General features: G+C 39.0%; 1 protein-coding gene across 1 annotated transcript; it reads right to left on the bottom strand.

Annotated features, from left to right (window-relative positions):
• Nucleotides 1-807: 807 nt before the first annotated feature.
• Nucleotides 808-9,610, bottom strand: LOC129779114 (diphosphoinositol polyphosphate phosphohydrolase 1). The gene is made up of 4 exons (XM_055786386.1): nucleotides 9,092-9,610; nucleotides 8,078-8,459; nucleotides 7,840-7,995; nucleotides 808-1,854 (listed from the first exon to the last, which is right to left on the bottom strand). The coding sequence occupies exons 2-4, from the start codon at nucleotides 8,174-8,176 to the stop codon at nucleotides 1,510-1,512; spliced, it is 600 nt and encodes a 199-aa protein (XP_055642361.1). The 5' UTR covers nucleotides 8,177-8,459; nucleotides 9,092-9,610; the 3' UTR covers nucleotides 808-1,509.
• Nucleotides 9,611-13,338: the final 3,728 nt, after the last annotated feature.

The raw sequence follows: 13,338 nt of genomic DNA, 5'->3' as shown, positions 1-13,338 counted from the left end.
AACCGAAACATTGATTCCGTTTAAACGCTTTCACGACACGCTTGTATTCCTGATCAATAATAGAACATCAATTCTGACCACATTTCTCCTTCCGTTCGATGCTCTGAGTTCGGTAGTAACGTTTAGTCACACGACTCACCGTTGACCGCACAACTCCGAATTGTTTTCCGATGTCCAGATGATAGAGTTGAGGACGCAAATTGTCCAAAAACTGACAACGATAAAAATACAGTGTAAACAATACACTCTGAACTATTTTTCCATAAATTCCCTAGAGAAAATACTCAATGGATAATTTTCTACAGCATTTGTTCCGTGATGCAATTTGATGTGGGACACCATTCATACAGATAAAATTTCGGATATAGCGGAATCGGGTTCACACGTTTTTTTTTTAATAAATGCTAATACATTTGATGCATTTTTTTTTGCTTAAAGAATTGTCCTTTCCCTCATGTTCTCTCCTGACAATAATTACATTATAGTTTTTTTTATTATTAATAAATTATCGTAATGTGTTATCCGTATAGATATTCAAAGTATAATTTAGAAATTCTAATCACCAATACTTCCCGGTTCTTCTCACAACTTGTTCACATTGTATATTGACGCCTCGGGTGTTGTATGTTGTAAGTAATCTCGCAAAAAAAACAAACAAAAACAAATTTTCAACATTTGCTGGAATATTAATTTTACTCCGTTCGCTTTACGACACCATTAATTTGCATTCATTGTCATTCGCCTTTTAAGAAAATCCACCTTTTTTCGCTGTAAAAAATCGGAGAAGGCAGGCCACATTTTGTTCAAAAAAAAAAAAAAAAAAAAACAACTCAATTTAGCATTGTCAAACAACCCGAAATAGGATCCGCTGTATGATGTTAGGAGGTCGTAAAAGTTTGTGGGTTGTTTCATTTCTATATTTTCTCTACGCTGGTTTTAGCTTATCCTTCCACATTAGTAATTTCCGCCAGATTTTTACTCAATTGATAAAGTTTTTATCTTCTGCTAATGTAAGTTGTTCTTCGTTATGAATGCATTGTTTATTGTTATCAGCATTTCGAATATTTTATCGTGTAAACTTGAATTATTCTTTAAAATATTCCACATTTGCCTGTGAATTTAATATTTGCTCTCGTTAGGTTTAGATGAGTGGAACATCCTCCAGGGCATTCGGTGATTGTGGAAAGTTGTTACTAAAACAGGTGTACTTCAAAATTGCATAATGCGGTTCTGATGTCATTCTGTATATACTGAGTAGAATTTTTCATCGAAGTTTGCCAACAGTTCGTCGAGTTATTCGAAAATAAAGCAAAATACTTGTTCTATGAGATGGATATGAAACGATGATTTTGATTTTCCGCAGTGAATGCCAGAGCTAGACTTCAGAAAACGGGGCGGAAATCACGGCAACATTTATGTGGAGAATAGTTGTTTTGGACTCTTCCTTCAGAAATTTTCTTTACAGAGGAAAGCAAGCAAATCAAAGTGGTTTACACATTCGGTTTAAATTTAAGAAGTTGCTTCCATGTCGACTGATGGTGTCTCGGTTTCCAGTGCAGGTGGTGTTGTCGTTTGGTTCTCGCTGAACGTATTTGTTGGTTCTCCTTCGTCATCCTCCGGGTCGTCGGTAACGACGTGTATGCAGTTCGAAGTGAGTGATGAGTCATTTTTCGAGTTGCGCAATTGCTGTAGGTAGTGGCGCTGGGTAGGCTTATGCAGTGCCAGCTGCGTGAGAGCTTCTTCGATCGAGAACCATTGACGTTTGCGACCGATCGTTTTCGAGTCTTCCCATTCCTCCAGTTCCTGGGTAACGACCATAACAAACACCTCAGTCCGATGCTTATGTTCACTGTTCTGCAAGTGTTGAAGAGATTTCCCATGAAAATAATGAAACGTGGCTGAGGCATTCCACCAATCAAAACGAAATTTCGAAGAATTTTCATATTTTTGGTTTAGATGGAACTTTGCCAACTTGTTCAACACTAGGTATGACGACATTTTACGGTACACCCTTACCTCGCTATACGGCCGCTCGTTATACGGCATTTCGCCGAACAAAGTTGGAATCGATCCGATAGAATTTGTATGAGAATAATTGATTCGTTATACGGCTTTTTTCTTAGCGACCAAGGAACGTATCTAGGCCGTAATACGAGGTATGGGTGTATTAGGTTTTTAAGTACGATCACGATAATTTTTGAAACAGGCTTATACAAAAATGGTATCATTTCAGAAAATAAACTATAATGCCAAAGCGGGTTATTTGATTGAAATGGTGTCTTAGACAAAGTTAAAGATGATAATTTTAAGGTTCTGGAAAAAATACATGCAAAAAAAATATTTTTTTTACCGAAATAAATGTAAACAGAGTTGAAAATAGGAACATCTTAAAAACTACATTTTAAATAATGTCTCCAACAACTTGAAGAAATTTGATTCTGGGCAAATGAAAAATGATTTTTATGGCATTTTAAAATTTGTGTCTTTTGACGTGTTTTGGGAACATATTGGGGGTACAAATTGAATAATGAAAATCGATCGCATCGTGAGAAATGTCCAATTCCAAATGCTTATTGTCTAGTCATTTCATGATGGATTGATGAGATTTTTGCGTCAAACGAATTCGACACTATACCCCGTTCGGATTGATCGAAATCGAAGATACGAGCTTCCTCTTGTACTCACAATTAATTCTTAGCCATTTTCATATATATTCACGAGAGCCACAGAGCAAATATTTCAAGCAATGGACATCGGTGAAATCTCTCGCAATTCGCACAATGAAGCCGATACAACGGGAGGCGAATTCATTAGAAAGACGATGTTGTTTTTGCTCAAAACAAAAACATGTCTTCACTTCTGACCAGCGTCGCCAATGTTCCAGTTTAATCTGGATTCTTCCAGTCTATTTTCCTCGATCCAGTTAAACCCTGAAATCTTCCAGTTTTTTAAAATATTGTCCAGTTTTATCCAGTTTTTGACGTAGAACTACGTCTTTCATTAAGGGTGCCAAATCAGAAAACAGGTCACGTTTTTATGAAATAAAGTTAACGTTAATAACTATCTTTGCCACGAACGGATTTTGGCGATTTACATACTAAACGAATTGGAAATTCCCTAAGATTTGTTCAATATGCTGTACATTAGAATCCCCTGGTTTGTAATTGGTTAAAATTCATGAAAACTTTAAGCGTTTCCATTTTCTCATACATTTGTTCTGTCCATTTGTGTGCTTTCCCGAACAGAGCTGTCAATAACGAGCAACTTATCGACGACCAACGAAGGGGAAATCGTAGGATTTAAAGTCTCCGTGAACAAAGGAAAAGTAGAAGAATGAAGAGGAATACTGGCCTCGAGTATAAACAGTGGATCTCGCTGAGGCAAACTTTCATTCGGCATCGGACTGTTGAGCAATCCAGTTCACTTTGCTTTCGCTGCGCTTCGATCTATGATTGGACCCCACCAGTGGTAATCCAACCTGGATATCGTCGTTTGGTATTTCTGTTCTTTTTTCGCGTTATTCGTATCGTGTTTTTTTTATATGGTTATGTAAAATATATTCATTATGCATAAACATTCTCCCTCACCCTTCTTATTCCTTGGCCAATTTCGTTTTTTGACATTTTTCGTTCGATCGATCCAAAGTGTATCATTTCTTTTCTTATGCACTCTCAGTGTTATTTTTCTCCTGCTTACACATCCGAAAATCAATACTGTTCGCGCAGTGCGTGAGGTGCCTTACCAAGCAGCAAACGTGCTACAATGTCTTTGAGTTAATTTATATTTATTTATATATTTTTTTTATATATATATATATATATATATATTTATATATAATATTTTTATATTATATGTTCTAGGTCCTCCAAAACATTCTGAAGTTCAGACCAATTGATCTACAATGTTCATAACAAAATAAAAAAAAATACAAAAAATTCATAGAGCCCGCGTGCTATGCTGGCTTTGAGTTTATATAACGGGCCTGATCACGAACGTCACTTCACGGTGAAAACGATGTGAAATGCATACAAATTACATACAATTCATTTCGTTTTCACCGTGAAGTGACGTTCGTGTTCAGGCCCAACGTCTTAGCATCAGACGTGATGGGTCCTCCAAATCATTCTAAAGCTCAGAAGACACTATGCAATGTGCTCCATATATTTAATTGATATGAATATGAAAACTAAGTAATCTTCCTTCCGTTCACATCCGTTTATATCAATTGACTATTTGACGAAAGCGAATTCCGAAAATCTCATGTGTTACAACATGCGGGAAAGATTATTTTCAGGTATCCTGAAAAGGAAAACCTGTACAATTAATTGGATCGGCTATACATTCTATTATTTATCGCATCTTTTCCCATCGAAATCCAATCGCAACGATGGAAAATTAACTGTGTTAACGTAATTAATCATCCCGGTGTTATGCATAGCTTATACACTTTATAGAACTCCATTCGCGACGGCGGAGAGGTATTAATAAAACCTGGAAGGATAACCAAAAGAACTCTAAAACTAATCGGACCGGCGATATATCGAACTCTAATCTGGAAGGGGAGAGCTGTCTTTTGGAAACCTGAGAATCCGAGAGAACTCCTCTAGAAACCTGAAGATATTATGCATCGCGCGTACGTTTTATAGGAATCTCATCCGGACGGAGGAGAGTTATTTTTTGATAACCTGAGAAGGTAACCGAGAGCTTCTCTAAATCCAATATTCCCGGCGATATGTTCCGTTATCGATCGTGCGTACTCTGCATCGAACTCCAATCGCAACGGTGGAGAGTTATCTTTCTCTAGGTAGTAGCCACGAATAGCAACTTACAACCGTTCTCCTTATGGGCTTTGGGATGTTCTTTTTCGCACTTGCTACTATAGAGATCCGTCATTCGCAGGAGAAGTTTTTTATTTCGTATTCTTCGTGAGTGCGAAAAAATAGCTCGAAGATGGTCAAAAAACATTACAGAAATGTCAAAATTCGAGAAGGAAAAGAACAGAAAATTCAGGTTAGGTTTGACGCAGTTATCTATAATCAGAAACTGTGTACGACAATTAATCACATTTTCGAGCAAAAAAATACGAGATTTTTTAAGTTTTAACCAAAAAAAAACATATTTTTTAGAGGTTTTAGAAGAAAAGATCCTCAAGTGTTGTTTCACAGTAATGTTCGAGTGGTGGAAAACGTTATTTTGATCTACTCGAATGGTTAATTCATGGTTTATTTCGCTATTTTATGATCTACTATACGCTTTGAATGGAATACTGTTTCTCGGACATTGGAATAAGTATAAGAAATGATTTTAGATAAATCAAAACCGAACTTCTTGAAGTAAAACGATTTCTAGGCATCCAGTTTTCTTCCAGTTTTTTTAAGAACAATCTTCCAGTTTTTTGAAAAATATTATTGGCAACCCTGCTTCTGACATCAATTATCATACCGAGAAAAGTGACAGCAGTCTTGTCAGACTACCAAATGAAACATTCCAATGAAACTAGTGTACTGGAATATGATATTTTGCTCGACTCGACAGTGACTGGAGCTGAGACGAGCAAGGGGTTGCTAAGATGGCCGCCTTTTCAGGGTGGCAATGGATGTATGGGAAAAAAATTCATCATCGAATTTCAAAAACCGACCATGTACATTTTGTTTATTGGGCCAAAAAACTTATCTGTGCAAAGTTTCAGCTGAATCGGACATGATTCAGGGGTGCCTCAAAGCGCTCAAAGTTCTGATTTTTTGAATTTGGAAATTTAAAAAAATAATTTTTTTTCGAGATCTGGTGTCATCTCGAAAAAAAAATTTTTGGTCCTTTTTGGACCTTTTGGGACTTAGCCTGAGATAATTATCGAATTTAAAGAACCGACCATGTACATTTTGTTTATTGGTTCAGCAAAATGACCTGTGCAAAATTTCAGCTCAATCGGACATGAATTAGGGGCTCCGGAGCATGGATTTATTTTAAGGACTTGTTTAGACCCGTATGCTGGATATACATTTCACTATCAACTACTATTTTCTCAAAGACACGAATGTTTCTATTGGATGCGATAAGAAAATCATAAGAGAAAAAAATGTGGATAAATCTGATGTTTATTGTACGTTATTCGAATTCAGTTCAACTCTCAACACTATTTGAGCATTTTAATTTTCTCGTCCATCTAGGCTGCATCTCTCTGGGCTCCCGCCAGCATTTTTATTCCGCCTCAAGTTCCTTCGCATCTTTTTCTGCTTCCCGCTTTAGTTTTGCAGCGATTTCTTTCTCATTTTCTATCTTGATTTCGTTACGACAAAACCAGTGACTCCTCCTGCATTAGTGATTGCATCGTACAAGTTTCTCTATGCCGTTAGATTTTTCTCTATTTGGTTTACTAACAAGCCCTTTTCGTTGATATAAAAATTCTCTTTCCAATGATACATTGCCATGCGATAGAATCAGAACTTTTTTCACTAACAAGGTCAAATTTGGAAGCTACATCTTCGATTGAGTGATAAGTCCCATCCAAAAATTGATCAATCTTTGACCTTTTTTCGATATGCAGATTATATAATTTTAGCAGAAGACGTTAAACACAATTGTCCATACTCATTCTTTATTTTATCTGCACAAGCGCCGGACAAATCTTGTTTATCGGTGAATTCTTCCAAGTATATCTCCATCCGTTTATTCACTAATCCGGAATGTTGGAATCCGGGTTAATACACGTAAGGTAACGAGTAATGGGATATGTCAGAGGTCAAAAATCCGCAGTACAACTCACGACAGCCGGCACATCTTTATCGGAAGTTTTGACAGAATCCCTTGTTGTTTTGATTGCGAATTTCGTGTTGAGAATTTCGTACGACTCGTACAGTTTCGTAAGTTCTTGAACATCGCTTGTAAAATCCTTAAACATTTTCCAGTTTCATTCATGAAACATTGTATTACTTTCTTCAACAGAGCAGAATTTTTTGGAAAACAAAGATTCACGCAGTGCACCCGTGGCCGAGTGGTTAGCGTCTCACATTTTCATGCCGGGTGTTCGGGTTCGATTCCCGTTCTGGCCGAAGGATTTTTCGTCAATGAAATTTCCTGTGTTCACGCGTATTCAAGAGCTTGCCCCTCGGAATACATTCAAGGTGTGTTATTTGGCTTAAGAAATCTCAACTAAGTATTAATAAATGACGCTAGTTAATGCATACGTTGAGACAGCGAAAGTTCCACAGGGAACGTTAACGTCATTCAAGAAGAAGAAGAAGCAAGACGTAATGCGCTAAAACATATGTATACAGTAATTTTTTCAGAGCTCCGAAAAAAAACAGCGCAAAAAAATCACGACTTCGTGGAGCAATTCCCGACTTTTTCCCGCATTTCCCGAATGGGTGGCCACCCTGTAACTCAGATGACTTGAAAGATGCAGGACACAAAAATTTAGCAAAGTTTCAGTCTCAGAAACAATTTTTATTATTAACAGGCTATCGATTCGTGATGAGATAGCTGATTTTTTTTGTGAAATCCAGGAAAAAAAAATCAAATTTTACTTAAGGTGTACGTCTTGATTACCCTACCCCTATTGATAATTAAGTAAATTTCAGATAGGAGAAGTAGAACCATACATAAAAGAGTTTGTATCACAATTGATTGATTAGAGACCTTTCAAAATCAAAATCAACAAATCATTGCAGAAGCCCTTTTCAATAATTATTTGTGATCGTCTTTAAAAAACTAATATCGTAAATTGGCACCGTATTTAGTGCCGAACGAAATGCCATAATTTTAGCTGAATCAAAAATATGGAATTAAAAATGGTTTCGTGTTGATTGGTGGGATGCGTCAGTTTGCGCGTTAATGACTTACCTCGAATATCCCTAGACACCGTCCCAGACTGCCGATCACACCCGCCTCCTCTAGAACCTCGCGGGTTGCTGTCAACGAAGGCTCTTCGTCAGGTTCGACTCCACCACCGGGTACAATCCACAGCTCAGGACGGCGTGATGACGTTACCAGTAGAACCTTCAATTGTACGGAAGGGTATATAAAATGCTATTTGTAATTATTTAGCCCTCTAGAGAACCTAATTTAATGTCCTACTCACCTCAGCCTCAGTTTCAGATCGTACGCAGATGCACGCGGCGCGTCGTCGGTATCCATCTTTGTCGTAGATTCGGGTCGAATTGGGCTTCTCCTTTACCATCTTGATTAACTTTCAACTAAGTATGACCGTTTGATATTACGGGCTCCGATATAATACAGGATGATCAAGTCGATAGATGGGGTTCAACTTGTTTCGAAATAAAGTGACAGGTTCGTTTAGTAGTCGAAAATTACTCCAACTAATGATAATAATTTTCCACCGGGAAAAACCTTAATCGTTGGATCCGGGAAGGTTGCGTTGAGTATACACGTAATTTTTAAAAATTTGAAAACAGAAAACTAATAATTGATAACTTGGGCTACTCTTCCACTTTCCCTAAACACTGTGGATGAAAAAAAAGCAAACAATTGACCATAAGTCTCAGTATAAAAAGAGTAATATCTTGGTGTGTTACAAACGAACGAACAGGAAAACCAGGATTAGACATGGAAGCGTTTGAGACATATGTTGTCACGTTCCCCTGATCGCAATAAATGGTTCAGTGTGTGAATTGATTACACATATGATGCATGAATACTTTAATCACTAATTCTTCTCGTAGAGAATATTTAATCATTTCAGCAATATTGGGTCTTGCACGAGGAACGTATGCAATTAACAAACCATCTAAAGATTGAACGTTTCCTGGACCTCCAAACATGACAACGTGAGCGAAGTGTGATGAATTTATTGGGATAAAACTTTCACCATGAAACTAAGGGTAAAACACTGAAATTGAATTGTATTTCATCATGATAGTGATTTATTTGTTGATTGTTACTTCATTGCACCTTTCTCTTTCTTTTTGATTAAGCTGTTCTAACACAGATATTTTAATCACGAAACAACCTTCAAATATGTTCTTTCTGTCTCGCAATGCCAGCGTAACCAAAATTAATTGTCATTTTTTATACCAATATCCGCACCTGTTGACCTGTTTTGCACAATAGTCATACAGGGAAAAAGGATACTCACCAATTGGGTAAGATTGCTGGTCCTCTGTTTGGAGCGCAAACCAGCTAGCTGCGGACAACAAACAGTGGTTGATTTTTGCTAAAATGAGCTGATTCCGGCAAAGCATCCATTTTGAAGGTTAATTTCTGTTGAGAATTGCTTCTCCTTCGGCGCGGCTAACCTTCCGGTATGGTGTCAGTTTAAGTACTTTTTTGTTTTGCGTCACCAGGAACTCGAGTTCACACTTATCACCTGTTTTGAAGACACACGACCGTAGAAAATATGTGAGCAAATTCACACTTCCGGAAGCTTCACTTTTGCTGCCAGTTAAGGCCCACTGTTATGAACCGGCTCAACTGTTTTGCCTCACTTTGCTGACTTCATGAAGAATGCGCTGAACTTTCCGCTATTCGTCCTGATGCTATTCCAGCGAAAGCAAGGGCATAGAAATAATCCTGGGGCAGTAGAGAAAAGCTCACCCACAAAACGGATAAGATGCAACAACACCGTCCTTCGTTCGTTTGACGGCTGTTACAGCGACACCGCTTGGCGTTTGACAGTACGCAAACTTGTCGGAGTACACTGTAAACTGTGGTTTTTACTCAAAATAATTTGTCGGATATTCTCGTTGACAGCGTTGAGCTTCGTTTACTAGTTTAGGAGAGCGCCAAAAAACAATTGATTTTAAGGCGGAATATATTTTGAAGTTTGGAATCATGAATGAAAATCGACCTGAAAGGCTTGAAGTTTAAAATACGTCATCTATTTAAATGAGAAACGCTTTTTCTGCAAGTGGTGGAAAATCTCACAAGAAAATTGTTTTTGAAGACGACTTTTTATTATAATGCAAAGATCCAGTAATACGATCAGAAATACGAGTTTCAAGTAAATAAATAATATGATGTGAAAATTTTCATTCAAATTTGAACATTTAAAATTATATTTTGTTTTTTTTTTAAATCTATGCTATTCGCCATGTGCGATGTGTTACCTTAACACGTTGAACTTGATCTTTTCATCTGGCCCACGTCGTTCCCTGAGGATCTATGACGGACTTTTCTAAAAATCTTTTTTGACGAAGGACTACGACTTTCATTCATGTACCGGGATGTAAGTTCAAAGTTTCGAAAACGAGAGCGTTATACCTGAAGTGCAAGTTTTTGAACTTTAATACCTCTTAGTCGACTGAACGGAATGGTATGATAATCGTTTGCTTTGAAAACAGGCTTTTGAAATCAAACTAATCTGTATATAATCCGGTACTCGCTCAGAAATCCATTCAGTTGTTATTGCGATGTGAGATGAAGGTGGTATCGCTCACATGTCTAAGCATTATGTTCTTCGCTTCCAATTCCTTTTTCTTTTCGCAGCTGGACTGAACAGCGGCCCTTCTATGCTCTTCTCTCCCAATCCCATTTCTTTTCTGAAGCCGGGCTGAATAGTGGCTTATAACATCTTCTTCTTCTTCAATGGCACTAACGTCTCAACGTAATATTACTTGCGTCATTTTTATTAGTACTTAGTTGAGATTTCTATGCCAAATAACACGCCTTGAATGCATTCTGAGTGGCAAGCTCTAGAATACGCGTGATCACAGTGCAAGTCGGAGGAAATTTCTTTGACGAAAAATTCCCCCGACCAGAACGGGAATCGAACCCGAACACCCGGCATGTTAGTTATGACGCTAACCACTCGGCCAAGGGAGCACCAATAGTGGCTTATAAGCCGGTGCTAATACTTTTCTGCGGGTGGACTGAATGGTTACCTATAAGTCGGTGGTTGCTCGGAAATCCATTTAGTTGTAACTGCAAAGCGACAGGTGAATGGTCTCGCCCACTCGCTCGCTAACCTAAACACTATGCTGTTCTCTCCCAATCTCATTTCTTTTTTTGCCATTGGACTCGCTTGCTTAAACACTATGCTTTACTCCCCCAATCCCATTTCTTTTCTGTCTTCGGACTCGCTTGCCTGAACACTATGCTCTTCTCTCCCAATCCCGTTTCTTTTCTGAAGCCGGACTAAACGGTTGCTTAGAAGCCGGTGTCCGCTTGGAAATCTATTTAGTTTTAATATCCTCTTCTCACTATGCTCACTATGCTCTTCTCTCCCAATCCCATTTCTTTTCTGCGGTCTGCATTTAGTTGTAATTGCACCAATACACTATACTCTTCCCTCCCAATCCCGTTTCTTTTCTGTAGCCGGACGGAATGATGGCTCATAAGCCGGTACCCACTCGGAAGTCCATTTGGTTGTAATAAGTGACAGGGAAATGGTCTCGCACACCTTAACACTATGCTCTTCTCTCTCAATACCGTTGCTTTTCAACCACCGGACTCGCTTGCTTAAACACTATGCTCTTCTCTCTCAATCCCATTTTTTTTTCTGCGGTTGGACTGAACGGTAGCCGCCCACTCGGAAATCCATTTAGTTGTAATTGCAACTAAACACTATGCTTTATCTCCCAATCTCATTTCTTTTCTGCCATCGGACTCGCTTGCTTAAAAACTATGCTCATCTCTCCTAATCCCATTTCTTTTCTGTGGTAGGACTGAACGGTGGCCGCCCACTCGGAAATCCATTTAGTTGTAATTGTACCTATACACTATATTCTGCTCTAATCCCATTTCTTTTCTGCCACCGGATTCGCTTGCCCAAACGCCTAAACATTATGCTCTTCTCTCTTAGTCCCGTTTCTTTTCTGAAGCCGGACTGAACGGTTGCTCAGAAGCCGGTGTCCGCTCGGAAATCTATTTAGTTTTAATATCCTCTTCTCACTATGCTCACTATGCTCTTCTCTCCCAATCCCTTTTCGTTTTTGCCACCGGACTCGCTTGCTGAAACACTGTGCTCTTCTCTCTCAATCACATTTCTTTTCTACGGTTGGACTGAACGGTGGCCACCCACTCGGAAATCCATTGAGTTGTAATTGCACCTAAACACTATGCTTTTCTCTCACAATCCCATTTCTTTTCTGTCTTCGGACTCGCTTGCCTAAACACTATGCTCTTCTCTCCCAATCCCGTTTCTTTTCTGAAGCCGGACTGAACGGTTGCTCAGAAGCCGGTGTCCGCTCGGAAATCTATTTAGTTTTAATATCCTCTTCTCACTATGCTCACTATGCTCTTCTCTCCCAATCCCTTTTCGTTTTTGCCACCGGACTCGCTTGCTGAAACACTGTGCTCTTCTCTCTCAATCACATTTCTTTTCTACGGTTGGACTGAACGGTGGCCACCCACTCGGAAATCCATTGAGTTGTAATTGCACCTAAACACTATGCTCATATCTCCCAATCCCATTTCTTTTCTGCCATCGGACTCGCTTGCTTAAAAACTATGCTCATCTCTCCCAATCCCATTTCTTTTCTGCGGTCGGATTGAACGGTGACTTATAAACCGGTGCCCGCTCGGAAATTCATTTAGAAACACTCTTCTCTTCCATTCCCATTTCTTTTCTGCCACCGGACTCGCTTGCTTAAACACTATGCTCTTCTCTCTCAATCCCATTTCTTTTCTGCGGTTGGACTGAACGGTAGCCGCCCACTCGGAAATCCATTTAGTTGTAATTGCACCCGTTTCTTTTCTGAAGCCGGACTGAACGGTGGCTAATAAGCCAGTGCCCGCTTGGAGATCAATTTTGTTGTAATAAGTGGCAGGGAATTGGTCTCGCTCGCCTAAACACTATGCTCTTCTCTCTCAATCCCATTTCTTTTTTGCCACCGAACTCGCTTGCTTAAACACTATGCTCTTTTCCCTCAATCCCATTTCTTTTCTGCGGTCGGACTGAACGGTAGCCGCCCACTCGATAATCTATTTAGTTGTAATTGCACCTATACACTATACTCTGCTCTTCCAATCCCATTTCTTTTCTGCCACCGGATTCGTTTTTGGATTTTTTGGATTTTTTTTGGATTTGGATTTTTGGATTGGATTGAGAAAGAGTATAGTGTATAGGTGCAATTACAACTACATAGTGGCAGGGAATTGGTCTCGCTCGCCTAAACACTATGCTCTTCTCTCCCAATTCCATTTCTTTTTTGCCATAGGACTTGCTTGCTTAAACACTATGCTTTTCTCTCACAATCCCATTTCTTTTCTGTCTTCGGACTCGCTTGCCTAAACACTATGCTCTTCTCTCCCAATCCCGTTTCTTTTCTGAAGCCGGACTGAACGGTTGCTCAGAAGCCGGTGTCCGCTCGGAAATCTATTTAGTTTTAATATCCTCTTCTCACTATGCTCACTATGCTCTTCTCTCCCAATCTCATTTCTTTT

Source organism: Toxorhynchites rutilus, chromosome 3 (assembly GCF_029784135.1).
Source record: "Toxorhynchites rutilus septentrionalis strain SRP chromosome 3, ASM2978413v1, whole genome shotgun sequence".
In the NCBI taxonomy this organism is placed as follows: Eukaryota; Metazoa; Arthropoda; class Insecta; order Diptera; family Culicidae; genus Toxorhynchites; species Toxorhynchites rutilus.
Note: the sequence above shows the minus strand (reverse complement) of the source record. Positions and strands in the feature narration are given on the sequence as shown.